This window comes from Stegostoma tigrinum, chromosome 20 (genome assembly GCF_030684315.1).
Source record: "Stegostoma tigrinum isolate sSteTig4 chromosome 20, sSteTig4.hap1, whole genome shotgun sequence".
Taxonomy (NCBI): Eukaryota; Metazoa; Chordata; class Chondrichthyes; order Orectolobiformes; family Stegostomatidae; genus Stegostoma; species Stegostoma tigrinum.
The window spans coordinates 3,582,456-3,608,110 of NC_081373.1; the positions used below are offsets into that span (position 1 = coordinate 3,582,456).

General features: G+C 46.5%; 1 protein-coding gene across 1 annotated transcript in view; it reads left to right on the forward strand.

The window, feature by feature from the left end:
• The first annotated feature begins 6,010 nt into the window (after positions 1-6,010).
• The window catches only part of xpnpep1 (X-prolyl aminopeptidase (aminopeptidase P) 1, soluble), a 74,139-nt gene continuing 54,494 nt past the window's right edge, over positions 6,011-25,655 (forward strand). The window contains exons 1-5 of the mRNA XM_048550772.2: positions 6,011-6,146; positions 15,311-15,435; positions 18,629-18,692; positions 23,112-23,216; positions 23,973-24,065. Of these exons, the coding sequence (XP_048406729.1) occupies positions 6,134-6,146; positions 15,311-15,435; positions 18,629-18,692; positions 23,112-23,216; positions 23,973-24,065 (400 nt within the window). The 5' untranslated portion in view covers positions 6,011-6,133. The remainder of the gene's footprint in view (positions 6,147-15,310; positions 15,436-18,628; positions 18,693-23,111; positions 23,217-23,972; positions 24,066-25,655) is intronic.

Here is a 25,655-nt window from a genome sequence, read left to right on the forward strand (position 1 = left end):
CCCCCATCCTCCCTCCCTCCCTCCCCCCCCATCCCTCCCTCCTCCCACCCATCCCTCCCTCCCTCCCTCCCCATCCCTCCCTCCCCATCCCTCCCCATCCCTCCCTCCCATCCCTCCCTCCCCATCCCTCCCCATCCCTCCCTCCCATCCTCCCATCCCCTCCCTCCCTCCCTCCCCCCATCCCTCCCTCCCTCCCCCCATCCCTCCCTCCCTCCCTCCCTCCCCCCATCCCTCCCTCCTCCCCCCATCCCTCCCTCCCTCCCTCCCCCCCTCCTCCCCCCCTCCCGCCTCCCTCCCCCTCCCTCCCTCCCTCCCTCCCTCCCCATCCCTCCCTCCCTCCCTCCCCATCCCTCCCTCCCTCCCCCCATCCCTCCCTCCCTCCCTCCCCATCCCTCCCTCCCTCCCTCCCCATCCCTCCCCCCCTCCCATCCCTCCCTCCCCATCCCTCCCTCCCTCCCTCCCCATCCCTCCCTCCCTCCCTCCCCATCCCTCCCTCCCCTCCCTCCCCCATCCCTCCCTCCACATCCCTCCCTCCCTCCCTCCCCATCCCTCCCTCCCCATCCCTCCCTCCCTCCCTCCCCATCCCTCCCTCCCCATTCCTTCCTTCCTCCCTCCCTCCCCATCCCTCCCTCCCTCCCTCACCATCCCTCCCCATCCCTCCCTCCCCATCCCTCCCCATCCCTCCCTCCCTCCCTCCCCATCCTCCCTCCCTCCCTACCCATCCCTCCCTCCCTCCCTCCCCATCCCTCCCTCCCTCCCTCCCCATCCCTCCCTCCGTCCCTCCCTCCGTCCCTCCCCATCCCTCCCCCCATCCCTCCCCCCCATCCCTCCCTCCCTCCCTCCCCATCCCTCCCTGCCTCCCTCCCCATCCCTCCCTCCCCATCCCTCCCATCCCTCCCTCCCTCCCTCCCTCCCCCCCATCCTCCCTCCCTCCCTCCCCCCCATCCCTCCCTCCCTCCCCCCATCCCTCCCTCCCTCCCCCCATCCCTCCCTCCCTCCCTCCCTCCCTCCCTCCCTCCCTCCCCCCATCCCTCCCTCCCTCCCCCCCATCCCTCCCTCCCTCCCCCCCATCCCTCCCTCCCTCCCTCCCCCCATCCCTCCCTCCCTCCCTCCCTCCCCCCTCCCTCCCCCCCTCCCGCCCTCCCTCCCCATCCCTCCCTCCTCCCCATCCCTCCCTCCCTCCCTCCCCATCCCTCCCTCCCTCCCTCCCCATCCCTCCCTCCCTCCCTCCCCCCCTCCCCATCCCTCCCCCCTCCCCATCCATCCCTTCCTCCCCATCCCTCCCTCCCCATCCCTCCCTCCCATCCCTCCCTCCCCATCCCTCCCTCCCCATCCCTCCCTCCCTCCCTCCATCCCTCCCTCCCTCCCTCCATCCCTCCCTCCCTCCCTCCCCATCCCTCCCTCCCTCCTCCCTCCCCATCCCTCCCTCCCCATCCTCCCTCCCCATCCCTCCCTCCCCATCCCTCCCCATCCCTCCCTCCCCATCCCTACCCATCCCTCCCTCCCCATCCCTCCCTCCCTCCCTCCCCATCCCTCCCTCCCTCCCTCCCCATCCCTCCCTCCCCATCCCTCCCTCCCATCCCTCCCTCCCTCCCTCCCCATCCCTCCCTCCCTCCCTCCCTCCCTCCCTCCCCATCCCTCCCTCCCTCCCTCCCCCTCCCTCCCTCCCTCCCCCTCCCTCCCTCCCCATCCCTCCCTCCCTCCCTCCCCATCCCTCCCTCCCTCCCTCCCTCCCTCCCTCCCCATCCCTCCCTCCCTCCCTCCCCCTCCCTCCCTCCCTCCCCCTCCCTCCCTCCCCATCCCTCACTCCCCCCCTCCCCATCCCTCCCTCCCCCCCTCCCCATCCCTCCCTCCCCCCCTCCCCATCCCTCCCTCCCTCCCTCCCTCCCCGTCCCTCCCTCCCTCCCCGTCCCTCCCTCCCTCCCCGTCCCTCCCTCCCTCCCTCCCATCCCTCCCTCCCTCCCTCCCCATCCCTCCCTCCCTCCCTCCCTCCCCATCCCTCCCTCCCTCCCTCCCCATCCCTCCCTCCCTCCATCCCCATCCCTCCCTCCCTCCATCCCCATCCCTCCCTCCATCCCCATCCCTCCCTCCATCCCTCCCTCCCTCCCTCCCCATCCCTCCCTCCCCATCCCTCCTCCCCATCCCTCCCTCCCCATCCCTCCCTCCCTCCCCCCCATCCCTCCATCCCTCCTCCCTCCATCCCCCCATCCCTCCCTCCCTCCCTCCCCATCCCTCCCTCCCTCCCTCCCTCCCCATCCCTCCCTCCCTCCCTCCCTCCCCATCCCTCCCTCCCTCCCTCCCTCCCTCCCTCCCCATCCCTCCCTCCCTCCCTCCCCATCCCTCCCTCCCTCCCTCCCCATCCCTCCCTCCCTCCCTCCCCATCCCTCCCTCCCCCCCCTCCCCTCCCCCCCTCTCCTCCCCTCCCCTCCCTCCCCTCCCTCCCCTCCCCTCCCCTCCCCTCCCCTCCCCTGCCCCCATCCCCTCCCCCCCTGCCCCCATCCCCTCCCCCCCTGCCCCCCATCCCCTCCCCCCTGCCCCCCATCCCCTCCCCCCCTGCCGCCCATCCCCTCCCCTCCCCCCCTGCCCCCCTCCCCTCCCCCCCTGCCCCCCATCCCCTCCCCCCCTGCCCCCCATCCCCTCCCCCTTCCCCCATCCCCTCCCCCCCCTTCCCCCCCTCCCCTCCCCCCCCTTCCCCCCCATCCCCTCCCCGCCCTGCCCCCCATCCCCTCCCCGCCCTGCCCCCCATCCCCTCCCCCCCCGCCCCCCATCCCCTCCTCCCCCTGCCCCCATCCCCTCCTCCCCCTGCCCCCCATCCCCCCCCCTGCCCCCCATCCCCACCCCCCTGCCCCCCATCCCCTCCCCCCTGCCCCCCATCCCCTCCCCCCCCCTGCCCCCATCCCCTCCCCCCCCTCCCCCCCCTCCCCCCCTCCCCCCTCCCCCCCCTCCCCCCTCCCCCCCCTCCCCCCTCCCCCCCCCTCCCCCCTCCCCCCTCCCCTGGTGGTGTGGGGTACATTACAACATTTTAAAGAGATTTGGATAAGTACATGAACAAAAATACGTTTGAAGGGATGTGGGTGTAGTGCATGTGGGTGGGACTTGTTTAGTTGGGATTATGCTTGGCATGGACTGGTTGGACCGAAGGGCCTTTTCCTTTTCTGTCTGACTCTGTAACTCGGCCTGAGTTAATTTCTCCTCTCCTCACTCACTTGCCTTAAAGTAAACATGTATTTAGTTTGCTCATGTTCTTTCTCAGAAACATGTGATAATGGTTATACATGTGCTGTGTTGCCACCTACCTGGACCATATCACGTCCAGGTTGGTTGGCTGGCTGGCTGAGTGGGTTTGTTGTTCCGCAGATGTTTCGTTACCGTGCTGGGTAACATCCTCAGTGCGGCCTCCGATGAAGTGTTGGTGTGTTTTCCCGCCTGGTTTTTAAACTGTGGGGTCCATTGCAATGGATTGCTTCACTTACGGGCTTCCTTCTTAGTGGAATGTATATGGGATCGAGTTCAACATGCTTATTAATAGCCTGCTTTGTGTAGTACCATGCTTTGTGCTTGTCTTTGCCTAGCCTGTCCCAGGGTCTTGGTGTTGTCCCAGTTGAAATGGTGGTTCTCCTTGTCCATGTGGATTGAGATGAGTGAGTATTGGTCGTGTTGTTTTGTACCCAGTTGGTGCTCATGTTCTCTTGTTGTTAGTTTCCTTCCTGTTTGTCTGATGTAGTGTTTCGCGCAGTCTCTGCAGGGGATCTTGTAGATCACATTGTTCCTGCCCATGGCAGGGAGTGGGTCTTTACTCCAGGTGAGCAGTTGTCATAGGGTTGATAATAAAATGTGAGGCTGGATGAACACAGCAGGCCCAGCAGCATCTCAGGAGCACAAAAGCTGACGTTTCGGGCCTAGACCCTTCATCAGAGAGGGGGATGGGGTGAGGGTTCTGGAATAAATAGGGAGAGAGGGGGAGGTGGACCAAAGATGGAGAGAAAAGAAGATAGGTGGAGAGGAGAGTATAGGTGGGGAGGTAGGGAGGGGATGGGTCAGTCCAGGGAAGACGGACAGGTCAAGGATGAGGTTAGTAGGTAGGAGATGGAGGTGCGGCTTGGGGTGGGAGGAAGGGATGGGTGAGAGGAAGAACAGGTTAGGGAGGCAGAGATAGGTTGGACTGATTTTGGGATGCAGTGGATGGAGGGGAAGAGCTGGGCTGGTTGTGTGGTGCAGTGGTGGGAGGGGACGAACTGGGCTGGTTTTGGGATGCGGTGGGGGAAGGGGAGATTTCATTTTCTCCCATTAGCACTGTCATAGGGTTGATGTGGGTTTCTGTGCCATTCTGTTGCCCAGCGGTCGTAGAAGTCTTGTGGTTAGTTCTGACGTGTTCCTGGTGTAGGGTAGTGTGATGAGTGTGTCGGGGCGTGCAGAACCTTTCTGATGCTGCTCCTGTAGGCATTTTCTGACCCAGTTTTTTGGAAATCCATTCTCCTTGATCGCCTGGAAGAGGTATTCCTCCTTGACGCAGTGTGTTGTTGCCCTTTTAAATCAGAGGCTGCACTGAGGATGTTACCAAGCACAGTACCAAAATGACAAACCAGCTCGGTGAGCCAACCAACCTCAACACCCACAGCCCTAGCTACAGATCTACTCGAAAACCTTAGACAGACCATGTCCAGTTTTGATGCGTGTTAATTTGTGGTTACCCATGGTCTTGACCACTGGACAGAACTGTAAGGAATTACACCGGACTGAGATAGCGTATGTGGAAATCTTTATTGCCTGACCTTTGCGTGTGGATCTGCAATCTCAGTGATGTGGTGTTGAGGGTTTGGACACTTGGCTAGTATTATCTGATATTGGGATGTTCTCATCAGTTGGGATAGTCTGAATCTTGCTTCACTTTGACCATGTAAGAGAATCTACCTTACTCCAAAAGTGAATGTGAGAAACATTTTTTGATTAAACTTCATAACTTTGTCATTGGCTTGATGCCTTACCATGATCCTTACAGCATAAAGCAGTAGACAGTACAAGAAAAAGTAGTGAAATGCATGTGGAAACTAGCTTGTTACTGAAGGCAATGATACATAAGAGCATAAATAATGTCATGTCCTCTTAGTGATGTGTTTATTGTACAGCCTTTTGCATGTGATATTTTCTCATGTAGCCCTGGTATAAAAACATTGATTTGTGAACTGTTGCCTAGGAATTGACTCTCTCCCTGCATTTGGTTTTGCTTTTGAAGTTGCAGTTGATGTCTTCTGTTGTAGAGTGTATCAGGCAGAGTCCAGGTTGCTGCCAGCAAGCTTTGGTTCCTGTTAACGTCTGAGCTGTGATATTTCTGCTCTCACTTGATGGAAGTTATCATCTTTTATTTTCAACCATGAGACTCTACTTCAGGAAAGCTTAGGTTTAAAAATTGAATAATTTTGCCATGTTTGACTGAACCTGATTTTGAAATTTCAGTTCATTTTGAAGGAAGTAGTAAACGCTGTAGAAACTGTAATCTGTAATTATGACAATAATTTATTAAATCACAAGGGTGCAGTCAAAGAATTTGCTGCATGATGCAATTAGGAGCTGGAGTTGTGATATTGTTACCTTAGAACATTTTTAAAGTTCTGTTTTTTTATTCTAAGAGTTTTAATTTCTCTCCTGCGCATACCCACTGAAATATATCTTGTGTGGGCATCTTCGGTCAACATGAGCTGCAGGATATACGTGGATAGGTTCCTCTGGATTAATGCCAAAAGCACTCTCAGGCCAACATAGTATTGGCCTTACTTAGTTGATTTACTAGTTCATAATAAATTTCTTTTCCCTTTCAAAAGATCTGACTTGCAGAGTTGGGGCTTCCTTCTCTGATATTCAAAGTCTACAGCTTGATGATAAGACAAGTTATAATCATCTGCACCTCCCCACTTAATAACTTAACCTGTCAGTACAGTAATATTTCACAATAATGGCCCTTGAACAAGTTTATTGTGGTTGAGGTTTAATGTGTTACAGGTTCAGATACTGTTTTATGTGACATGAGAAAAATTTCTGATAATGCTTAGACACATGAACATTGTATTTCAAAGGATAAGGTTCTCCTAGTTTTACACTTCTGATACCTCCAGACGCTTGTACTGTATCTCTAAACATGAGTATCAAAGGTAAGAGATCTGTATTTGGCATTTTTATACAAAATCGTACAATAAATCTGTTAACAGATTTCAACAGTTTCCATCAGAGCTAAGGTATATTCAAGGAATTGTTCACAGAATGCTCCTCTTGGAAGTGCTGTGGCAAGATGTTACAGTAGTGTTGTGGGGTAAATCTGTGGTCTTAAAATATTTAAAGAGAAAACAACTTTTATTTGCATAGAGCTGTATCCAAGCCCTGGGTGCTTAATACTAGGAATGTGTTGCCTGACCTTTTGCCTGGCGACGTATTCGTCTTGGCTTTTAAATGCTGCCACGATGTCTGAGAGAGGGAGTGGGGGAAGAATCATAGAATCCCTACAGTGTGGAAGCAGACCATTCAACCCCTCGAGTCCATACTGACCCTCCCAGACCCACCCCCCTACCCTATCCCTGTAACCCTGCATTTCCCATGGCTAATCCACCTCACTTGCACACCTCTGGACACTCTGGACAATTTGGCATGGTCGCTGCACCTAACCTGCGCATCTTTGGACTGTGGGAGGAAACTGGAGCATTCAGAGGACACCCACGCAGACAGGGAGAGAATGTGCAAACTTGACGCAGATAATCGCCTGAGTGTGGAATTGAACCTGGGACAGTGGCACTGTGAGGCAGCAGTGCTAACCACTGAATTACTGATGAGGAAAATGCTCGGGAACCTGACTCCACTTTTAATATTGATTCCGATGGGACCCATGTTCCACTGAATGTCACTTAGCTTAAAACTGAACTTCAGGGCTCCACTGCATTCCTGAATCAGAAAGAACTTGTTTGTATACATGGTAAAGGATATCTGGAATGATGTTTATGTGAGGTTAGTGGGCACTGCAGAGAAAAGAGCAAGCGCTTTGTATCGGATGTTGATCAGCACACCCGTGGGAGTGTTTGCAAGTTAGTATTTTACTTCTCTTTCAGTTGAGATGTTAGACCAAGGCTTCATCTACTAAGGTGGATATAAAAGATCCCACGGCAAAATTTTGATGAAGAGCGTATCAGTCTGTCCTCCTACCTTGGGCAGTTTGCATCCCTCGATTGTACCACTGAAATATTCACTTGATTTATGCTTTTATGGGATCTGGGCTGTCACTGCGATGCCAGAATTGTTTGCTCAGCCGTAATTGCCCTTGGAGAGCAGTTAGGCATCAACCACATTGCTGTGAGTCTGGAGTCTCACACAGGCTAGATCAGACAAGGACCGCAGATTTCCTTTCTGAAGAACATTAGTGAACCAGATAGGTTTTTATGACAGATATAGTAGGAACTGCTGATGCTGGAGAATCTGAGATAACAAGGTGTAGAGCTGGATGAACACAGCAGGCCAAGCAGCATCAGAGGAGCAGGAAGGCTGATGTTTCGGGTCAAGACCCTTCTTCAGAAATGGGGGAGGGGAAGGAGATTCTGAAATAAATAGGGAGGGGGAGGCGGAGGCGGATAGAAGATGGATAAAGGAGTAGATAGCTGGAGAGGAGACAGACAGGTCAAAGAGGCGGGGATGGAGCCAGTAAAGGTGAACGTAGGTGGGGAGTTAGGGAGGGGATAGGTCGGTCCAGGGAGAATGGACAGGTCAAGGAGGTGGGATGAGGCTAGTGGGTAGGAAATGGGCCCGCAGCTTGAGGTGGGAGGAATTGTTAGGGAGGCAGGGACTAGCTGAGCTGGTTTTGGGATGCGGTCGGGGGAGAGGGGATTTTGAAGCTTGTGAAGTCCACATTGATACACTTAGGCTGCAGGTTCCCAAGCAAAATATGAGATTCTGTTGCTGCAACCTTCGGGTGACATCATTGTGGCAATGCAGGAGGCCCAGGATGGACATGTAGTCCAAGGAGTGGGAGGGGGAGTTGAAATGGTTCGCGACTGGGAGGTGCAGTTGTTCATTGCGAACAGCGCGTAGGTGTTTCGCAAAGCGGTCCCCAAGCCTCCGTTAGGTTTCCCCAATGCAGAGGATGCCACAACGGAAACAGCGGATACAGTAGATCACATTAGCAGATGTGCAGGTGAACATCTGCTTGATGTGGAAGGTCTTCTTGGGGCATGGGATGGGGGTGAGGGAGGAGGCATGGGGCAGGTGTAGCACTTCCTGCGGTTGCGGGGAAAAGTGTCGGGTGTGGTGGGGCTGGAGGGGAGTGTGGAGTGGACAAGGGAGTCATGGAGAGATTGGTCCCTTGGGAAAGCAGACAAGGGTGGGGAGGGAAAAATGTCTTTGGTGGTGGGGTCAGATTGCAGATTGCAGAAATGTCGGAGAATGATGCATTGGATCCAGAGTTTGGTGGGGTGATACGTGAGGACGAGGGGTATTCTCTTTTGGTGGTTATTATGGGGACGGGGACAGGGTGTGAGGGATGAGTTGCGGGAGACACGGTGGAAGGCTATCTCGACCACTGCAGTGGGGAAGTTGCTGTCCTTGAAAAACGACGACATTTGGGATGTCTGGGAGTGGAATGCCTTATCTCAGGACCTGATGCAGCGGAGGCGAAGGAATTGGGAATAGGGGATGGCCTTTTTGCAGGAAGGTGTGTGAGAGGAGGTGTATTCTAGATACCTGTGAGAGTTGGTAGGCTTGAAGTGGATATCATTTTCCAGGTGGATGCCAGAAATGGAAACAGAGGCGCCCAGGAAGGAGAGAGAGGTATTTGAGATGGTCCAGGTGAACGTAAGGTTGGGGGTGGAAGGTGTTAGTGAAATGGATGAACTCTTGGGAGCACAAGCCGGCACCGATACAGTGGTCGATGTAACGGAGGAAGAGGTGGGGTTTCGGGCCAGTGTAGGTATGGAAGAGGGATTGTTCCATGTAAACTACAAAGAGGCAGACATAACTTGGGCCCATATGGGTACCCATGGCCACCCCCTTTTGTCTGTAGGAAAGAGAAGTTGTTGAGGGTGAGGACGGGTTCGGCTGAGCGGATGAAGGTGTCAGTGGAGGGGAACTGGTCAGGCTTGTGGGACAGGAAGAAGCGGAGGGCCTTTAGAGTATTTGTATAGGAAATGTATATGTATAGGGACTGAACATCCATGGTAAAGATGAGGTGTTGGGGACCAGGGAGTTGGAAGTTTTGGAGGAGGTGGAGGGCACGGGTGTTATCATGGATGTAGGTGGGGAGCTCCTGGACCAAGGGGAAGAAAATGGTGTCAAGATAAGCTCGTGGGGGCAGGAGCAGGTGGAGACAATGGGTTGACCAGGGCAGTCAGGTTTGTGGATTTTGGGAAGGAGATAGAAATGGGCTGTGCGGGCTTGTTGGTGATAGCTTCGTGTCACTATTTATGAGATTAGCTTCCATTCCAAAGTTTTTTGTGTTAATTGAATTTTTGTTAATTGAGTTTCAATCCATTAGTACCATTTGCCTCAATCTTTGGATACTGGTCCGGTGACGTTATGTGATATTGCCATTATTTTCATGGCCATCTGTGGGACGTTGGTGTGAGAAAGTTGGAGTACCCTGTAAGATGATCTGAGGTTACACTTTGAAAGTGACTCAGTGTCTGTAAGCAGAACTTTGGAAAGGTGCTATAAAAATGAACTACTTCTTTGCTTAAACAATATAAAAATGGTGACGTTGCAACTTGGAATTATGTGCTGGCTCAGCAGACCTGACTTTACCTTAAAGATGGAAAATCTTTGGGGGCAAAAGTTAATTTTGTTCCTTTGGACCTGAGGGTTAGCACATTGCGCAACCAGTAATGTGGAATTCTGAGGCTTTTTTTAATGGTTTATTGGTTAATAAACTGAGCAGTTGATATCATCTATGTCCGGTAATGAGTTTTTCATCCAAAGTAAACTTTGGTTACCTGTGCTGTTTATCCTCATGTCTGGTCAGACCACTTCATGAAGTGATTCCCTGAAGTGCAGCATTTCACTTTGGGGATGGCCTCTTGTTTTAATGCCAGTCTGATCTGAATTGAAATGATGGTGATAATTCTGCAAACTGCTTTGTGAGCCAAAACTCCTCTTTGGGAGGGACATACTGTTGTCAGCCAGGACCCATTTGGGATTTACTTTCCTCCCTCAATAGTGAAATATTCTCTGTTTAAAAACTGAAAGAACGGTGGATGCTGGAAATCAGAATCATAAACAGAAATTGCTGGAAAAGGTCAGCAGGTCTGGTAGCATCTATGGAGAGAAATCAGTGTGAACTTTTTGGGTTCAGTGATCCTTCCTCAGAACAGAAGGTACCAAGGAAAATGTCGGTTTTTACGCTGAGGAGCTGCTGAGGTTTTCTAGCAAATTCTGTTTTTGTTGTAGCAAAATACTCCGCTCTTGTTTATCAATTCAACTTAAGTTTGTGAATTGGAAACCCTTGCAGTATTAATGGATAAAGTGGCTGTACTGTGGGCTTTATGACAAAGTAAATACATCAAGGCTGTTCGTTTAGTTTTGACTTCAGAGCGAAAGGTTCAAAGTGTCTGTTCAGAAGTATCAGGAGTTGAGTTTAAAACCAAACTTTAGTCTTTTAATAGTTAGAAAGTGAAGTTTTATTTCAGGGGTAACAGTCACTAAAATAAACCAGTTTCATTTGTGAACTTCCAAGCTTTGAGAGTTTGGATAGATACCTTCAAATGATTCAAACAGAGAAAGTTTAGGCAATTAGATTTGTGGAAAGCTGTTGCTCATAGACTCAGAAAGAAATCATAAACGTTGTCTCCTTACTTCAAGAAACGAACTTGCAGAATCGGTTCAGTAAAACCCTCAAGCGCTGAGATAGGAGTGAAATTTTTCTGGAATTGAGTGCGTGTAAAAAGATAACATTGGAAGTTTGGTTTTCCATTTATTACTCAGGTATTGCTAATCTTTTTATAGATAGCTTGGTTTGTTTTCTTTCTTTTGTGTAATAAACTTATATTCTGCTATTAAAGAACATCCGCACCCACATGTGAGTATGTTTCAATGACTAACTAGCACAATAACTAACTGCAAAAGTTAAACATGTCAGGCTAGGTTTCATTCTGGGATACTTCTCCAGTATTACCATAAGTTGGGATCATAGAAATTAGGATAATCCTTATACTGTGGTCCTTAGGAAAAGCATCACATCCCAGAGGGCTCTTTAGTGTTATACCATCTGTCCTGAAAACAGTAAATTTCATGTTTGCTTTATAATAAACAAGCAAAGGTTTCACAAGCTGCTTCCGCTGGATCTTAGAATTGTCTTGTCTTCTGATTTAGCACTGCATGGACAATTTGGGTTCACAAGGTTGGAAGAAACTGAGTGAGAGAGACTGGTACACTAGATCAGAAATTGGTGCAGCCAGGGGAAGAGAATGGTAATGTGTACGAACATTGTTGTATTGTAAAAAACGGCCTGTTAGGGTGGATATTTCACACTTGCATTGTCATCAAATGGCTTGGATGTGAAATGAGAAGCTAATTTTTCAATGAATACAATATCAGAAGATTGCAGTTCAAAGATTTGGAGGAAGTTGGATAAATAAAAGTTTGATTAAGTAAAATAGCTTGGTCGAATGTCTTTGCCAGTCTTGAATTTACCTACATATTTTTACAGTTGCTTGTGAGGGCAGAAGTGAAATACCTGTTTACTATAGCGGCCAGTTCCTAATTTGCATTTTGTTCGAATTGATTCTGTCTATTGATGACTGTTAACGTCATGTTTCAATACCCACTTAGGTCCAATAAAGCCATTAGTTCTTCAATCATCTTAGCAAAATCAGTATGGACGTTTGGAGCAAATAATTAACAAAGATGAGGCCGGTTAGAAACTGTAAAACTGCTTTATTTCACAAGTAGTAGTTTGGATAAGTGATGTCCATCTGGTATTAATTCAGAGACCCAGGTGTTGATCTAGGGACCTGGGTTCGAATCCCACCCATGGCAGATGGTGACATTTGAATTCAACAAAAGTCTGGAATTAAGAGGCTTATGATGTCATTGGACCTATTGCCAATTGTCAGCAACTACTGTCCTTAGCTGTCCTGGCCTACATGTGACTCCAGACCCACAGCAATGTGGTCGACTCTGAACTACAAATACTGGCCTTTCCATTAATGTCCACACCCCGTGAATGAATAGAAAAAATATTTATATTTATTCATGGGACATGGGCATTGCTGGCTTGGCCGACATTTATTACTAGCCATCCACACTAGCCATTGAGAAAGTGGTGGTGAGCTGTATTCTTAAGACACTCAGTCCTTAGGGCAGGGAATTAGGGACACCCACTGCTCTGCTCGGAAGGATCTCCAAGATTTTGACTCAGTGGTAGTGAAGGAAATGACTGTGCAGGACAGCAGTATTATTCAGATCTCCTCAGTTGAGTCAGACCAACATATACCAATAAAAAAAAACAGGCATGATCTACTTACCAACATTAGGTCAGGTTGTTTGACTTAAACAAAGCAATTATAATGACTTAATATAAAACAAAGAACTATGAATACTGGTGATCTGAAATAAAAAGAGAAAGTTTTGAAGAAACTCAGTCATTCTGACTACCCCCCCCCCACCGCTGTCTAATCTCTCAGCATTTGCTGTACCTGACTGCATGATTCTGATTGAAATGGAAAGGTCTGTCTGACACCCTCTGTCTATGCATCTGGGACTAGGGACGTCCTAACGCAATTGATGAGTGATGCTTATTGTTTACTTTCTTATGGGATTGGAATATGAACCAGACACCGTCATTGTGCTCCTGAGATGCTGCTTGGCCTGCTGTGTTCATCCAGCCTCACTTTTTGTTATCTTGGAATTCTCCAGCATCTGCAGTTCCCATTATCTCTCACCGTCATTGTGCCTTTAGTTTTAACTTGATATGAATGTATTTTGCATTTTTCGCTAGAAGAGTGGTTTAAAAAATTTTGAAATTTGAGGTAAAGTATGTGATTTTTAAGTGGGTCTGTAGTACTTACACTTCTAAAAGTTTTGCATTAACTTGCTATACCTTCTTTTGTTATCTCTTTCATTGAGTAACTGTTTTGTATGTTTCCTAAAACCTGGCCATTTCTCAGTTTCTTATGAAACCTTTCACTCTTTTCCTGAGCCAGTGCCAAGCAGGCCTTGGCTCTGTGCTCCTTTTGTCATTGTCAAAGCTCCTTTGCAAATTCATCAGGGTGGTTACAATATCTGCAATTCAGACACTGTGAAGTTCCACCAAATGAATATTGTGTTTCTGCATTAATTTTGACTTTTGGTCATCTTCACTACATTAAATGTAACTAGTGATTAGTTTACAGGTTCTTAATTACTTCTGGTGGTACAGATTGAGAATCTAGAACCTATTATCTTGTCCATTCATCTGTAGCGTCTGCATGCTCTCGCCAATATACCATGTTTTGGGGTATCCTTCCCTACACAGCCAATGTAGTCTGCCTCATATGCTTCAGACAAAAATGCCCCAACGCATGGTGTATTGGTGACACTATGTAGATGCTACAACAACAGACAGGAATGGACACCAACAGACAGGAATGCTCCCTCCCAGCAGTCAAGGACATTCAGCCTCCAATCTTTGGGTAAGCATGCACCAAGGCAAGTCTTTGCGATACACAACAACTGAGCAGGAACTGATAGCTAACTTCCGTACCCATGAAGATGGCCTCAACTGTGATCTTGGGCTCATGTCGCGCTGCATGTGACCCCACCGTACTGCTCTGTATCTGTAAAATCTTCGTTACTGACCTATTTTGACACCATCACCTTGATAACTTGTTATGATCTCTCCACCTTAATTAGGTTGTACAGTTTTGGATTATTTATTACTTTGGCTAGACCCTCGGCCTGTGATTGTTATACCTATCATGTTATTTGAGTCATTAGGTTTGTCTTCAGCACCACCTCATTTTTAATCTTTTGTCATTATCTCGCAGCCTCATTTAATCGGATTTTAGGTCATCCCTTCACTGGCTATTCAGCTGTTGACACTTTACTCACACTGTCTGACACTTTTGATCACTTGTAGAGACTTATTATTCAACTCTACACTCATACCAATTTTATGATCTTTGATCTCTCTGCCCTTGATCTCTCTGCTTATAAAATTTTGTGCCTGTATGCTTTTCTTCACTTGATCAGATGAAGGTCCAGTGCTATGAAAGCTTGCAATTTCAAATAAACCTGCTGGACTAGAACCTTGGGCCTTATATTTTCTGACCTTGTCCACCCCATCCAATACCGACAGCTATCTTTAATTTTAGAAATCACAGCAGAAACTAGTCTGAAGTAAGTATAATGCAAAGTGATAGAGCAGGTGTGAGCGATGAAGGCAAGTGTGCTAAACGCCTTTGTAACCACCCTGGCCATAAGTCAGGAGCCAAGCTTCTGTTTTGCAAGTATGTATTATGTGCAACATTTTTTTGACTCATTGTTTTTGCTGCAGGTAGATTAAGATAATGGAACATCATGAGCCTTCTGTAGTTTATTTTGGGCCCACTGCAGTGGGATGGCTATCATTGTGCTGAGGTTAGCACCTACTTGAAGGAAATGGGGTCTGCTGGCATATAGCTGTTTGTCTTTGCAGAAGAGGAGGAAATAATGCTGAGAGAAGTAGTTTTAAAGGAACTTTTGTTTCCATATTTAATGGTAGTTGGTGCCCTGGTTTGACTTAAACCCCACTTTTCTTCTGTGGGCCTTTGCATTTGTAATCAATATTGCTGTGGGTCTGTCAGTCTGTCGGTCTGAACTGATTATTGTGTGTCCTTGTGTCTGTAGGTAAAGGTGCGCCTGTCGGTCTGAACTGATTGTTCTGTGTGTCCTTGTGTCTGTAGGTAAAGGTGCGCCTGTCGGTCTGAACTGATTGTTCTGTGTGTCCTTGTGTCTGTAGGTAAAGGTGCGCCTGTCGGTCTGAACTGATTGTTCTGTGTGTCCTTGTGTCTGTAGGTAAAGGTGTGCCTGTCGGTCTGAACTGATTGTTCTGTGTGTCCTTGTGTCTGTAGGTAAAGGTGTGCCTGTGGGTCTGTCGGTCTGAACTGATTGTTCTGTGTGTGTCCTTGTGTCTGTAGGTAAAGGTGTGCCTGTGGGTCTGTCGGTCTGAACTGATTGTTCTGTGTGTGTCCTTGTGTCTGTAGGTAAAGGTGTGCCTGTGGGTCTGTCGGTCTGAACTGATTGTTCTGTGTGTCCTTGTGTCTGTAGATAAAGGTGTGCCTGTGGGTCTGTCGGTCTGAACTGATTGTTCTGTGTGTCCTTGTGTCTGTAGATAAAGGCATGCCTGCGAAAGCCACAACTGAGCTGCTGAAGCAGCTGAGGAAGGTGATGAGAAATGCCAGCAGCTTGAATGAACCAATCCAAGCTCTGATTGTACCGTCGGGGGACAGTCATCAGGTACCTGCACTGACCAGTTCATCCACCTCTCAGTACTTAATAATGCTTTAATTTTGTTATTTTATGTACCCTTCATTGTGTTTGATTAGATGTTAAAAGTCTTGTATGGTAACTCTAATGTTTTCCTAGTTTAATTTTTCTCTAGTTGAGGTTTTATCTGTGGAAGACTGAAGACCCAGGTGCAAGATTTATGTTCTGTGTTTTTTGCTGAATAGAATCATTGAATTGTACAGCACAAGAGAGACCCTTCACCCATCGACTTTGTACTGCCAAAAATATGCTACTACCAGCATCAGTCCCACTCTCCTGCACTATCCCGTAGCATGGAAAGTTATGACACTTCAAGCGCTCATCCAAGTAGTTTTTAAAGATTGTTTCCCTCTTCAACTCCTCTCACAGGCAGTGCATTCCAGACCCCCACCACCCTCTGGGTGAAAGAAGGTTTCCTCAAATCTCCTCAAAATCTCCTGCCTTTCACTTTAACATCATGCCCCCTTGTTATTGGCTGTTTGGCTAATATCTTGAGCTTTTGTTTAGAGCAAAGAATAACAAAGCACAGGGCAGGCAAGATTTATACTGTAGAACTACAGTGCTGATTGGTTGGCAACTGAGCTCTGCTTGGTAGAGATGTTACCATTGAGAATGTACCAGTTAATGATGAATAACTCTTGACTACCACGCTTTGTTTACACATTGAAGCAGGTAGATGACTTTGATTGGTCAAGGCATTGCCATAAGAAATGAACCTAGAATGGCTGTTTACCTGTTTTATTGCATTGAAGCAGATGCTGTGTGTATACATATGCATTTTGTCTGCAATAAACAGAGCCCAACGTATCTAAGTTTCCAGTACACCACACTGAGAGCCTGACAATCCAAAATTGGTTGTCAGTATAATTCTTGGCAATCTCAGATTTATTTGGCAAATATTGTCCAATTGTGGAATTGCATCTAATATTTGACACTGTGTTGAGTTTTGTAAGCATGGGTTGGTTGGATATGGTCAGTACTTGATTGTTGCAAACATTCGAAGGAACATACTGTTTTATATAATTTGCCTGGTTTCTGGACATGTGGCTTACATTCATAACATCACATTGCCACAGAAATTCATATATCATATGACTGGCTAGTGTGATAACCAATTAGACACAACTTGCCCTGCTTACAATGTAACCAAAGCTTAGTCGTTAACTGTCAGTCAGTATTACTGATGCACTTTCCATCACAGTGCTTCTCTCAGAGTCTATCCGAGTCGCATCTTGTACAATGTACGCATTATCTTTCTTTGGTATTTCTTATGGATTGATCTAAGTATTAAATAAAAAAAAGCTTTAAAGAAATGTGTTCTTTTTCAGCAATACTCATGTTCTGTACGTCCAACATTTAGACGGCACTTTGAGGACTCAGCTATTGCTAAATCTCTGGGCATTCAAGCAGGTCAAAACTTAGAAACCTGCAAGTTGGAAAGTATTAATTTCCTTGGAATTTGTGACACCAAACTGCTGGGAACTTGATTGGCCTATAGCGAAGTTGGGTGGAGTACTTGTGAGTAGGGAGGCAGGAAGTTAGAATTTAGTGTTTGTAAAATGCTATGGGGGAAAGAATTGCATGGTCCTTTTAAAAGAGGATGTGCTTTTTCTATGCTTAGACATCTAAAAAAGGATATCTGTGAGCAGCTTGAAAATTTGCAAGAACACAGAGAGCACCTGAATTGAAATATTTGTATCAAAAGGCTATACAGTTAGCAGGCCAAGCAGCAGCTTTGTTTTGTTACCAAGTTTTAGAATTTATCCAATCAATTTGAACCAGGCACTTAGATACCAAAAACCTGTTAAATATAAATCTGATGGTTTTGACAACATACGACCAATCCTAGTATAAGAAATTGATTTGTCATCAAGGGTATAAAAGAAGAGGGCAGTTAGATAAAGACAGGAGACTAAACTGCCATCTGCCAAAGTTAACAGCTCTCAACTCTCAAGAGAGAATTGCTGGCTCTCACAGCCTTCTGTAAGTTTTAGAAAAGCACCATCTAAATCAAAGGTACCTATGGCTCAACTAATTAATATTCCTGACAGAAGAATCGATAGAGAAGGCACAGAGAATTCCAGGAGACATGTAACCTGGCTGTAATTTCGAGAGACTAAATTCTGTTTTTCTAAAATGTAATTTAATTTAATTTTATATAAGTCGGACTTGTATTTATTGGAACAGCAAACCATGAGAATCTTGTTTTATTCGGGAATAGTTGGTAGTTAAAAGAGGTTTATTTGGTTTGTTAATAGTTTAGTTAATTTGTTCACTGTTAGAGTTAAATAAATAAATTGTTAACTTGTTGATTGTAAAGTGAGTGTCAGATATCTTTTACTGTTAACCTCTGCTGAAAGGCAGGTAACACCACTTTTCATACTCCTTTTTAACAGATTGTAGGGTGAGGTGCTCCTGTTTGAGTGTTTCAGTTTCAGTTCTCTGAGTCGCATCTTGTACAATGTATGCATTATCTTTCTTTGGTATTTCTTATGGATTGACCTAAGTATTAAATAAAAAAAAGCTTTAAAGAAATGTGGGTGGGGATAACTTCCACTTTATGACAGGCCAAACCAAATCGCATCAGGACCAACTATTCTTTTATGAACAAGTAGATCATTCAAGCCCTTGAGCCTGTTTAGTCATTCAATATTTATCAAAACTGTTGCTCTGCTTTCATATTTTCTGGTTAACTTTCTCTTATGCCGTAATTTTTCTCTCAACTGTTTCACTATTCTTTGTTGTTTTATATATTCTGTCGAATTTCTGACCTGCCAATTGTCTGAAGGCCACCTGCTGACTAAAATGAAAAACGATCAGCACATTTCCAAAACTGAGCTCATTAGCAAGTCAACAATATTCTTTGTGAACTTGGCCTTCTGCATTTGTGAATAGTTTCATTTCTAAATGGCTTCACAGTTCGGACCTGCAGTTAATAGATGTAATTTTTGTTTGCACCTGTGAGTCCGTTTACACTCCTAATCAGAGCTGCCCTTTTTGACCTTACAAACAGCATCTGACATTTTGATAATGGCCCTGATAGCGGAATGTCACTGCTCTGAGACAGCTGCTTTGCTAATTAATCTGAAGTAGTTAATCTGCATTGTCTAACGGCGTGCCTTGGATTTGGAGTCTAATTTAAAGAGTTTTTTTTGCTTTTCAGAGTGAATACATTGCTCCATGTGACTGCAGGCGCGAGTTTCTTTCAGGATTTGATGGGTCGGCAGGTCAGTTCTAGTAAAGAGAAAGAATAGGTGTAAAAGGGTATGTTCAACCCCCATGGGATATGTGTTGAATTGATTGCCTGAGCAGCTGTGTTCTGTAAATGTCAGTAATTTGAATATTCAGTATACAGCAGTATTTCAATTTGGATTGATACCCATACATTTACATGCAATTATAATAAATATTTACATATATCTCCGCCTCTCCTCCTTTCAGTGGTAAATATTGCTCGAGCTTCAGCCTGTCCAACTGCTTAAAATTACATTAAGTTCCAGAGTCATGCAGCACAGAAGAGGGCCTTCAGCCCTTCGAGTCTGCACTGTCATATCTACACTAGTCCCACTTTCCAGGATTTAACCCATTGGCTTGAACGCAATGACATTTTGAGTGCTCGTTTGAAGAACTTGTTGAGGGTTTGAGGTTCCTGTCTGTGCTACCATCCCAGGTAGCACACTCTAGATTCCCACCACCTTCTGGATGAAAAATACATCCTGTCCTTTATCCTAAAATTATGTCCTCTCGCAACTGACCAGGGGAACAGCTGAGTTTTATACACCCAATTCTTGTCCCTCCTGATCATATATTCCTCAATCAGTTTCCATGCCCTCTCAACCTTCTGTGCTCAAAGGAAAATAACCCAAGCTTATCTTGTAGCCTTTCTCTGTAGCTGGAATGCTCCATCCCAAGCAACATCCTGGTGCATCGCCTTTGCAACCTCTCTAGTGAAATCACGTTCTTCCACAGTACACCAGCTGTGGTCTAACCAAAGTTCTGTCTAGCTCCAACACAACCTCCCTGCTCTTACAATCTGATCAAGGCAAGTGTCCCTTTTTGCAGCCTTAACTATCTGACTAACCTGTCCTGCCACCTTCAGTAACCTCTGAGCTTCCTAGTGTCCTGCCATTCATTGAGTGCTCCCTTGTCTTGTCACTTTTTCTAAAGTGCATCACTTCACACTTTTTAGAGTTAAATTCCATCTGCCACTGATCTGCCCATCTGACCAACCAATCTGCACCTTCCTGTGACCTAAGAACTGCTTCCTCACTATTAATCACTTCGTCAATCTGTGTCTCCCTCAAACTTACTTATCACTCCCTTGTATCTATATTGCCTACAGATAACGTCTGAAGAAGTAGTGAGGCTCTGAAAGCTTGTGTTTTCAAATAAACCTGTTGGACCATAACTGGTGTTGTGCGATTTCTGACCTTGTCCAACCCAGTCCAATGCAGGCGCCACCACGTCATATACATATATCATAAGGAGGGACCCAGCACTGACCCCTGTGGTATGCCACTGGAACCCATCTTCCAGTTGCACAGACAGCTTTCTGCCACAATCCCATCTCCTGTCACTAAACCAATTTTGGATCCATCTTGCCAACTATTTCTGGATTCCATCTGCTTTCATCCACTTTATTCTCCCGTGTGGGATTTTATCAAAGGCCTTGCTGAAACTCACCTACATAGCTAGTCACCTCCTTGAAAAATTCATTCAGATTTGTTAGCTGTGATCTAACCTCTCCCATAAAAACCATACTAACTATCACCGATCAAACTTTGCCTCTCTAAGTGGAAGTTAATTCACTTCTTCAGAATTCTGTCCAATAACTTCCCTACCACTGATGTGAAAGTTTCAGATCTACAGTCCCCTGGTTTAGTTTGACCAATCTTTTTGTAAAGTGGAACCAACTTAGTGGCTCTCCATTCCTCTAGAATCTCCTCTGTGGCCTGGGATGAATTATAAACTTAGGTCAGAGCCCCTATAATTTTGTGCCTCACTTTCTACGGCAGTCTCGGATACAGGTCATCTGCATCAGGGAATTTGTCTACTTCTAATACCAAGTAAGCCTCCAGTACCTCTTCACTCCCTGTGCTAGAGCTTTTGGATTTAGTTACAGACCATTAAACTTCTTATTATTTTCAAAATGCAAAAGCCCAGGTATTTGAAGCCAAGAAGTTCACTACTTAAACCAAAAGCTTGCTATGAAAAAGTCAAAGGATATCAATGGTGATAACTGCACTCTATCTTAAATCATCAGTTATGTTAAAGATATTCAAAATACAGTGATACAGTTCCTAATATTCTTAACAAAACATCTAAACTCAAATTTCCTTTGCTCGTTGACTTATACTGCAAAAGACGTCACACAGATACCTGAATGATTGACCACTTTATTGGATCATTGTTCTGAAAGGTTTATTTGTCTTTCTGCTCAGTTTCAATGATGTTTTCAGATCAACTCTCCTCCAACCATCCCACATTTGCATACTCATGCAGGTGCCGTTAGATTCTTAAGTGAGCCTCTTTGTGTAAGAACCCTCCTGGGTCCACTTTAAATCTGAAATCGAGTATCTGTGTACACTGTCTCTCTCTCAGCATGCCAATCCAAGAAGTTCAATTCATTGTTCATAGAGCCCTTGAAGTATTGAAGATTTCTGAACCATTTTAGCCAGAACAGAGGATTTTAGTTAGTTTCTCCAGAGAATTGTTCCCTGAAGCCAGATCGCTCTAAAGTAAACTGCTTGAGGAGCTCTAACAGTTCATCCACTTCACTGCCATCTTCCACCCCAACCTTAAGTTTACCTGGACCATCTCTGACACATCTCTCTCCTTCCTGAACCTCTCTGTCTCCATCTCTGGCATTCTCCTGGAAACCGATATCCATTTTAAACCTACCGACTCCAACACCTACCTAGAATATTTCTCCTCTCACCCACCTTCGTGTAAAAAGGTCATCCCCTATTCCTAATTCCTTCACCTCTGCTGCGTCTGCTCCCGAGATGAGGCATTCTACTCCTGAACATCCCAGATGTCCTCTTTTTTCAAAAACTGCAACTTCCCCTCCACAGTGGTTGAAACTGCCCTCGACCGTGTCTCCCGCATTTCCAGCAGCTCATCCCTCTCACTCTCTATCTGCAATAATAACCAAAACAGAATCCCCCTCGTCCTCACATACCACCCCACCAACCTCCAAATCCAACGCATCATCCTCCGACACTTCCGCCATCTGCAAACTGACCTACTACCAAAGACATTTTTCCATCCCCATCCTTATCTGCTTTCCAGAGGGTCCACTCTCTCCGTGACTCCCTTGTCCGCTCCACACTACCATCCAGCCCCACCACACCCGGCACTTTTCCCTGCAACCGCAGGAAGTGCTACACCTGGCCCTATACCTCTCCCCTCACCCCTGTCCCAGGCCCTCGGAAGACTTTTTATTTCAAGCAGATGTTCACCTGCACATCCGCCAATGTGGCATACTGCATCTGCTATTCCCGTTGTGGCCTCCTCTACATTGGGGAAACGAAGCGGAGGCTTGGGGACCACTTTGCAGAACACCTACATGCTGTTCGCAACAAACAACTGCACCTCCCAGTCGTGAACCATTTCAACTACCACGCGCCCCCCCCCCCCACCCCCAACTCCTCAAACGACATGTCTATCCTGGGCCTCCTGCATTGTCACAATATTTAGCTTGGGAACGCTGCAGCCCAAGGGTATCAATGTGGGCTTCACAAGCTCCAAAATCTCCCCTCCCCCTACAGCATCCCCAAAGCCAGCCCAGCCAGGCCCTGCCTCCCTAACCATTCCTCCCGCCTCAAGCCCGACCCCCATCTCCTACCCACTAGCCTCATGCCACCCCCTTGATCTGTCCATCCTCCCTGGACTGACCTATCCCCTCCCTAACTCCCCACCTACCTTCACCTTCACTGGTTTTAACCCTGCCTCTTTGACCTGTCTGTCTCCTCTCACCCTATCTTCTTCTTTATCCATCTTCTATCCGCCTCCCCTTGTCTCCCTATTTACTTCAGAATCCCCTTCCCCTGCCCCATTTCTGAAGAAGGGTCCCGACCTGAAATGTCAAACTTTCCTGCTCCTCTGATGTTGCTTGGCCTGCTGTGTTCGTCCAGCTTCACACTGTGTTCGCTCAGATTCTCCAGCATCGGCAGCTCCTACTGTCTCTGCTTGAAAAAGATGTTCTCTGCAATAATCCACTTGTTTCTACATTGTTTTTCTATTGTTTATCTCCCAGGCAGCTTAGTCATAAGGAAAAAGTTACTTTTTATGAGATATCATCAAGAGAAACCTATCTATTGAGGGGATCATTGCAACATATTATTTGGATTTTTATTTTTTGGAAGTTTGTGGGCCATTATTAACATAAGAAGAGACCATTGACACTATTAAACCTGTTCCACTCAGCGCCTGTATTTATTCTGTCAAAACCTTCATCCTTTGCTCACACTACCACCTGCTGGACATGCAAACCGAGAAATGGTGTGTAAATATTCCCCAATTTTCTGTTCATTTGTTTCAATGTGGCTTGTACATGTAATATCCCTATACTCTTGGTGGAGGAGAGTTCTAACTCTAACTGTGTTTTGTGATTTAACTGGGCACTGGTCATTTGGCTGCTTCAGGAACGGCAATTGTAACTGAGGAACATGCAGCGATGTGGACAGATGGTCGTTACTTCCTTCAGGCCTCTCAACAAATGGATAACAACTGGACCCTGATGAAATTGGGTTAGTGGATACCTAAGGTAGTGTCTTGTGGCTGTGAAATTATGTTTGTGCATTCAATCTTGTTTCACTCTTGTTAGACGGGAATTCCAGTGGAACACAGCAGGTCAGGCAGCATCAGAGGAATAGGACTCTCCTGCTGACACTGTCTGACCTACTGTGGTCCTCCAGCTCCACACTGTATCAGTTCTGACTCCAGCATCTACAGTACTAGCAGGAATTCCAGTGGAATCAGTAAATAATGAGTTTTATATGGCACCAGCTAGTTTTCCTTGAATAATTTTTCATGCATCCATTAGACTGGGATATATGCAAACGGGGACAATCACAGAATACAGGAGGCCATTTGGTCCAACATTCCTATGCTGGCTCTTTGAAATTAGCTTCACATTTTTGTGCTTTACTGCAGCTCAGGCTTGCTTGGCAATTATGTGAAATATGATAATTTTACCTTTCTTCTTCTGTTCTACATTGTGCATTTATTACATAAAAATTCTCTTACATTACTGGGCAACTTGAAAGGAGAGTTTTAGTTTTGCTCATTGCAGCATCTTATTCTGACTTTGAGAAGTTTACAATATTTTTGTCAGTGCAGTCTGACAGTAAGGTTACTGCATGTCCTCCTCCTTTCAGGCAATGGTTCAGATTTTGTTGACAAACCTGGAAAACACTCGAGCTGTTTTTCACACAGCTGTGTGCATGTGTGCCAACAGTTGATGGAAACCTTTATTTCTGAAGCTGTTCACTGTTGTGTTGTAGGTCTGAAGAGCACACCTAGTCAGGAAGATTGGTTAATTCAGGTCCTCCCAGAAGAGTCAAATGTTGGTGCAGATCCTTTTGTTTTAGCAGCTGGTGAGTGCTTGGTAACTTTTTAAGAAGTATCATATCTTTCTGTACATTAATGTTTGTTCCATTGTGTTAAACTTTAATTCTGTTTAAAATCAAAATGAGAAGTTTGTCAACCAATTAATATGACATTGTTCGCTTTTTTTTCTGTGGAGATAGTCACAATCTCTTTGTTTTTTGAGAAGCCTTAAATTTAAAAATTAATCTTTTGGGTCTTGTTTCAATTTGTTGTGCGACACAGAAGTAGGATATATGTTTTCCACTCTGTTCCCATTTGGGAAGCCTTCAGACATGAATGTGTGAAGAATGTATTTGCTTTTATGCACTCATTTCACTAGTTTAGATAAGATTTGGAGTCAATCTCAGAACCAAAATGTGCAAACCCTCATGGGCAATGACCAAAACAAATATCTGTGCATGCTGGAAATCAGAAACAAAAATCAGGAGTTGCTGGAAAAACTCAGCAAGTCTGGCGCCATTTGTGGAGAGAAAGCATAGTTCATGTTTTGCATCCAGTGACCTTTCTTCAGAAGTTTAATATTGCTATCGCTGCACTGAGGGAGACTTGAAGAACAGGGAAAGGGCAGCTGAAGAAAGAAGATGGTAGTCACACTTTCTTCAGGGGAAAACCTGAGGATCCACCCGGGATGCATGGAATTGCATTTGTTATTAAACACAAACTCGTCAAATTAACTCTCAGATCCCTGTTGGCATCACCAATCACCTCAGGACTCACCATTTACTGCAGAAGGCAACAGTTGTAAATGCCCACCCAGGCACAATTCTCATCAACATCCCTCAGGAAGATAAAATTATCTTCCTTCAAGACTTCAGTGCCAAGGTCAAAACGGATGGCCAACTCTGGAAAGCAGCCATGAGCAAGTATAGAGTCAGGAATTGCAACTCCAAGATTCTCCAGCCTACCAAATGTGTAGAACACCAGCTGGTCATCACCAACACACCGTTCCACCAAAAAAACAAGGTCAAGACTTCCTGGAGTGATCCATGATCGACTACATCATCATTCGATCCCAAGACTAAAGGGATGACCTCATTACCAAAGTCTTTATTACCTCCTGACCAGACCAGGTGACTGCAGGACAGGCCCACTGACTTATCTACTTTTCTATGACCATCAAATGCCACCAGAAACAGCTGAAGATGAAGAACCAATTCAGGATAAAGCTCAACAAAGAGCAGCTTCAACACCAAGCAGACTGATGAATTTCCAACAATGTCTTCACCTAAATCTCCAAAGAGTTCATTTTAATGAACTGGAAGAAATTTGAAAAGAGCTGAAGACAGCCAGCACTTCATGCTATGAAGAAACCTTTGGCTGTAAAACCAGGAAAAACCAAGCATTGTTCAACGAGAATGACCACATCATCTCAAACCTCACTGACAAGAAAAGGAAAGTTCTTTATGCCCGGCAAAGCAGCATCACCGATGAGGCAAAGAGGAGAACTCCTCAAACGATAAAGGCAGAGTTCCAGGGAAGAACAAGGAAATCAAGAACCAATGGTGGACTGAGAAAACTGAGTAGCCTCAACTGCTTGCTGCCAAACCAGACACCCCGGGGTTTCTTCAGAACCATCG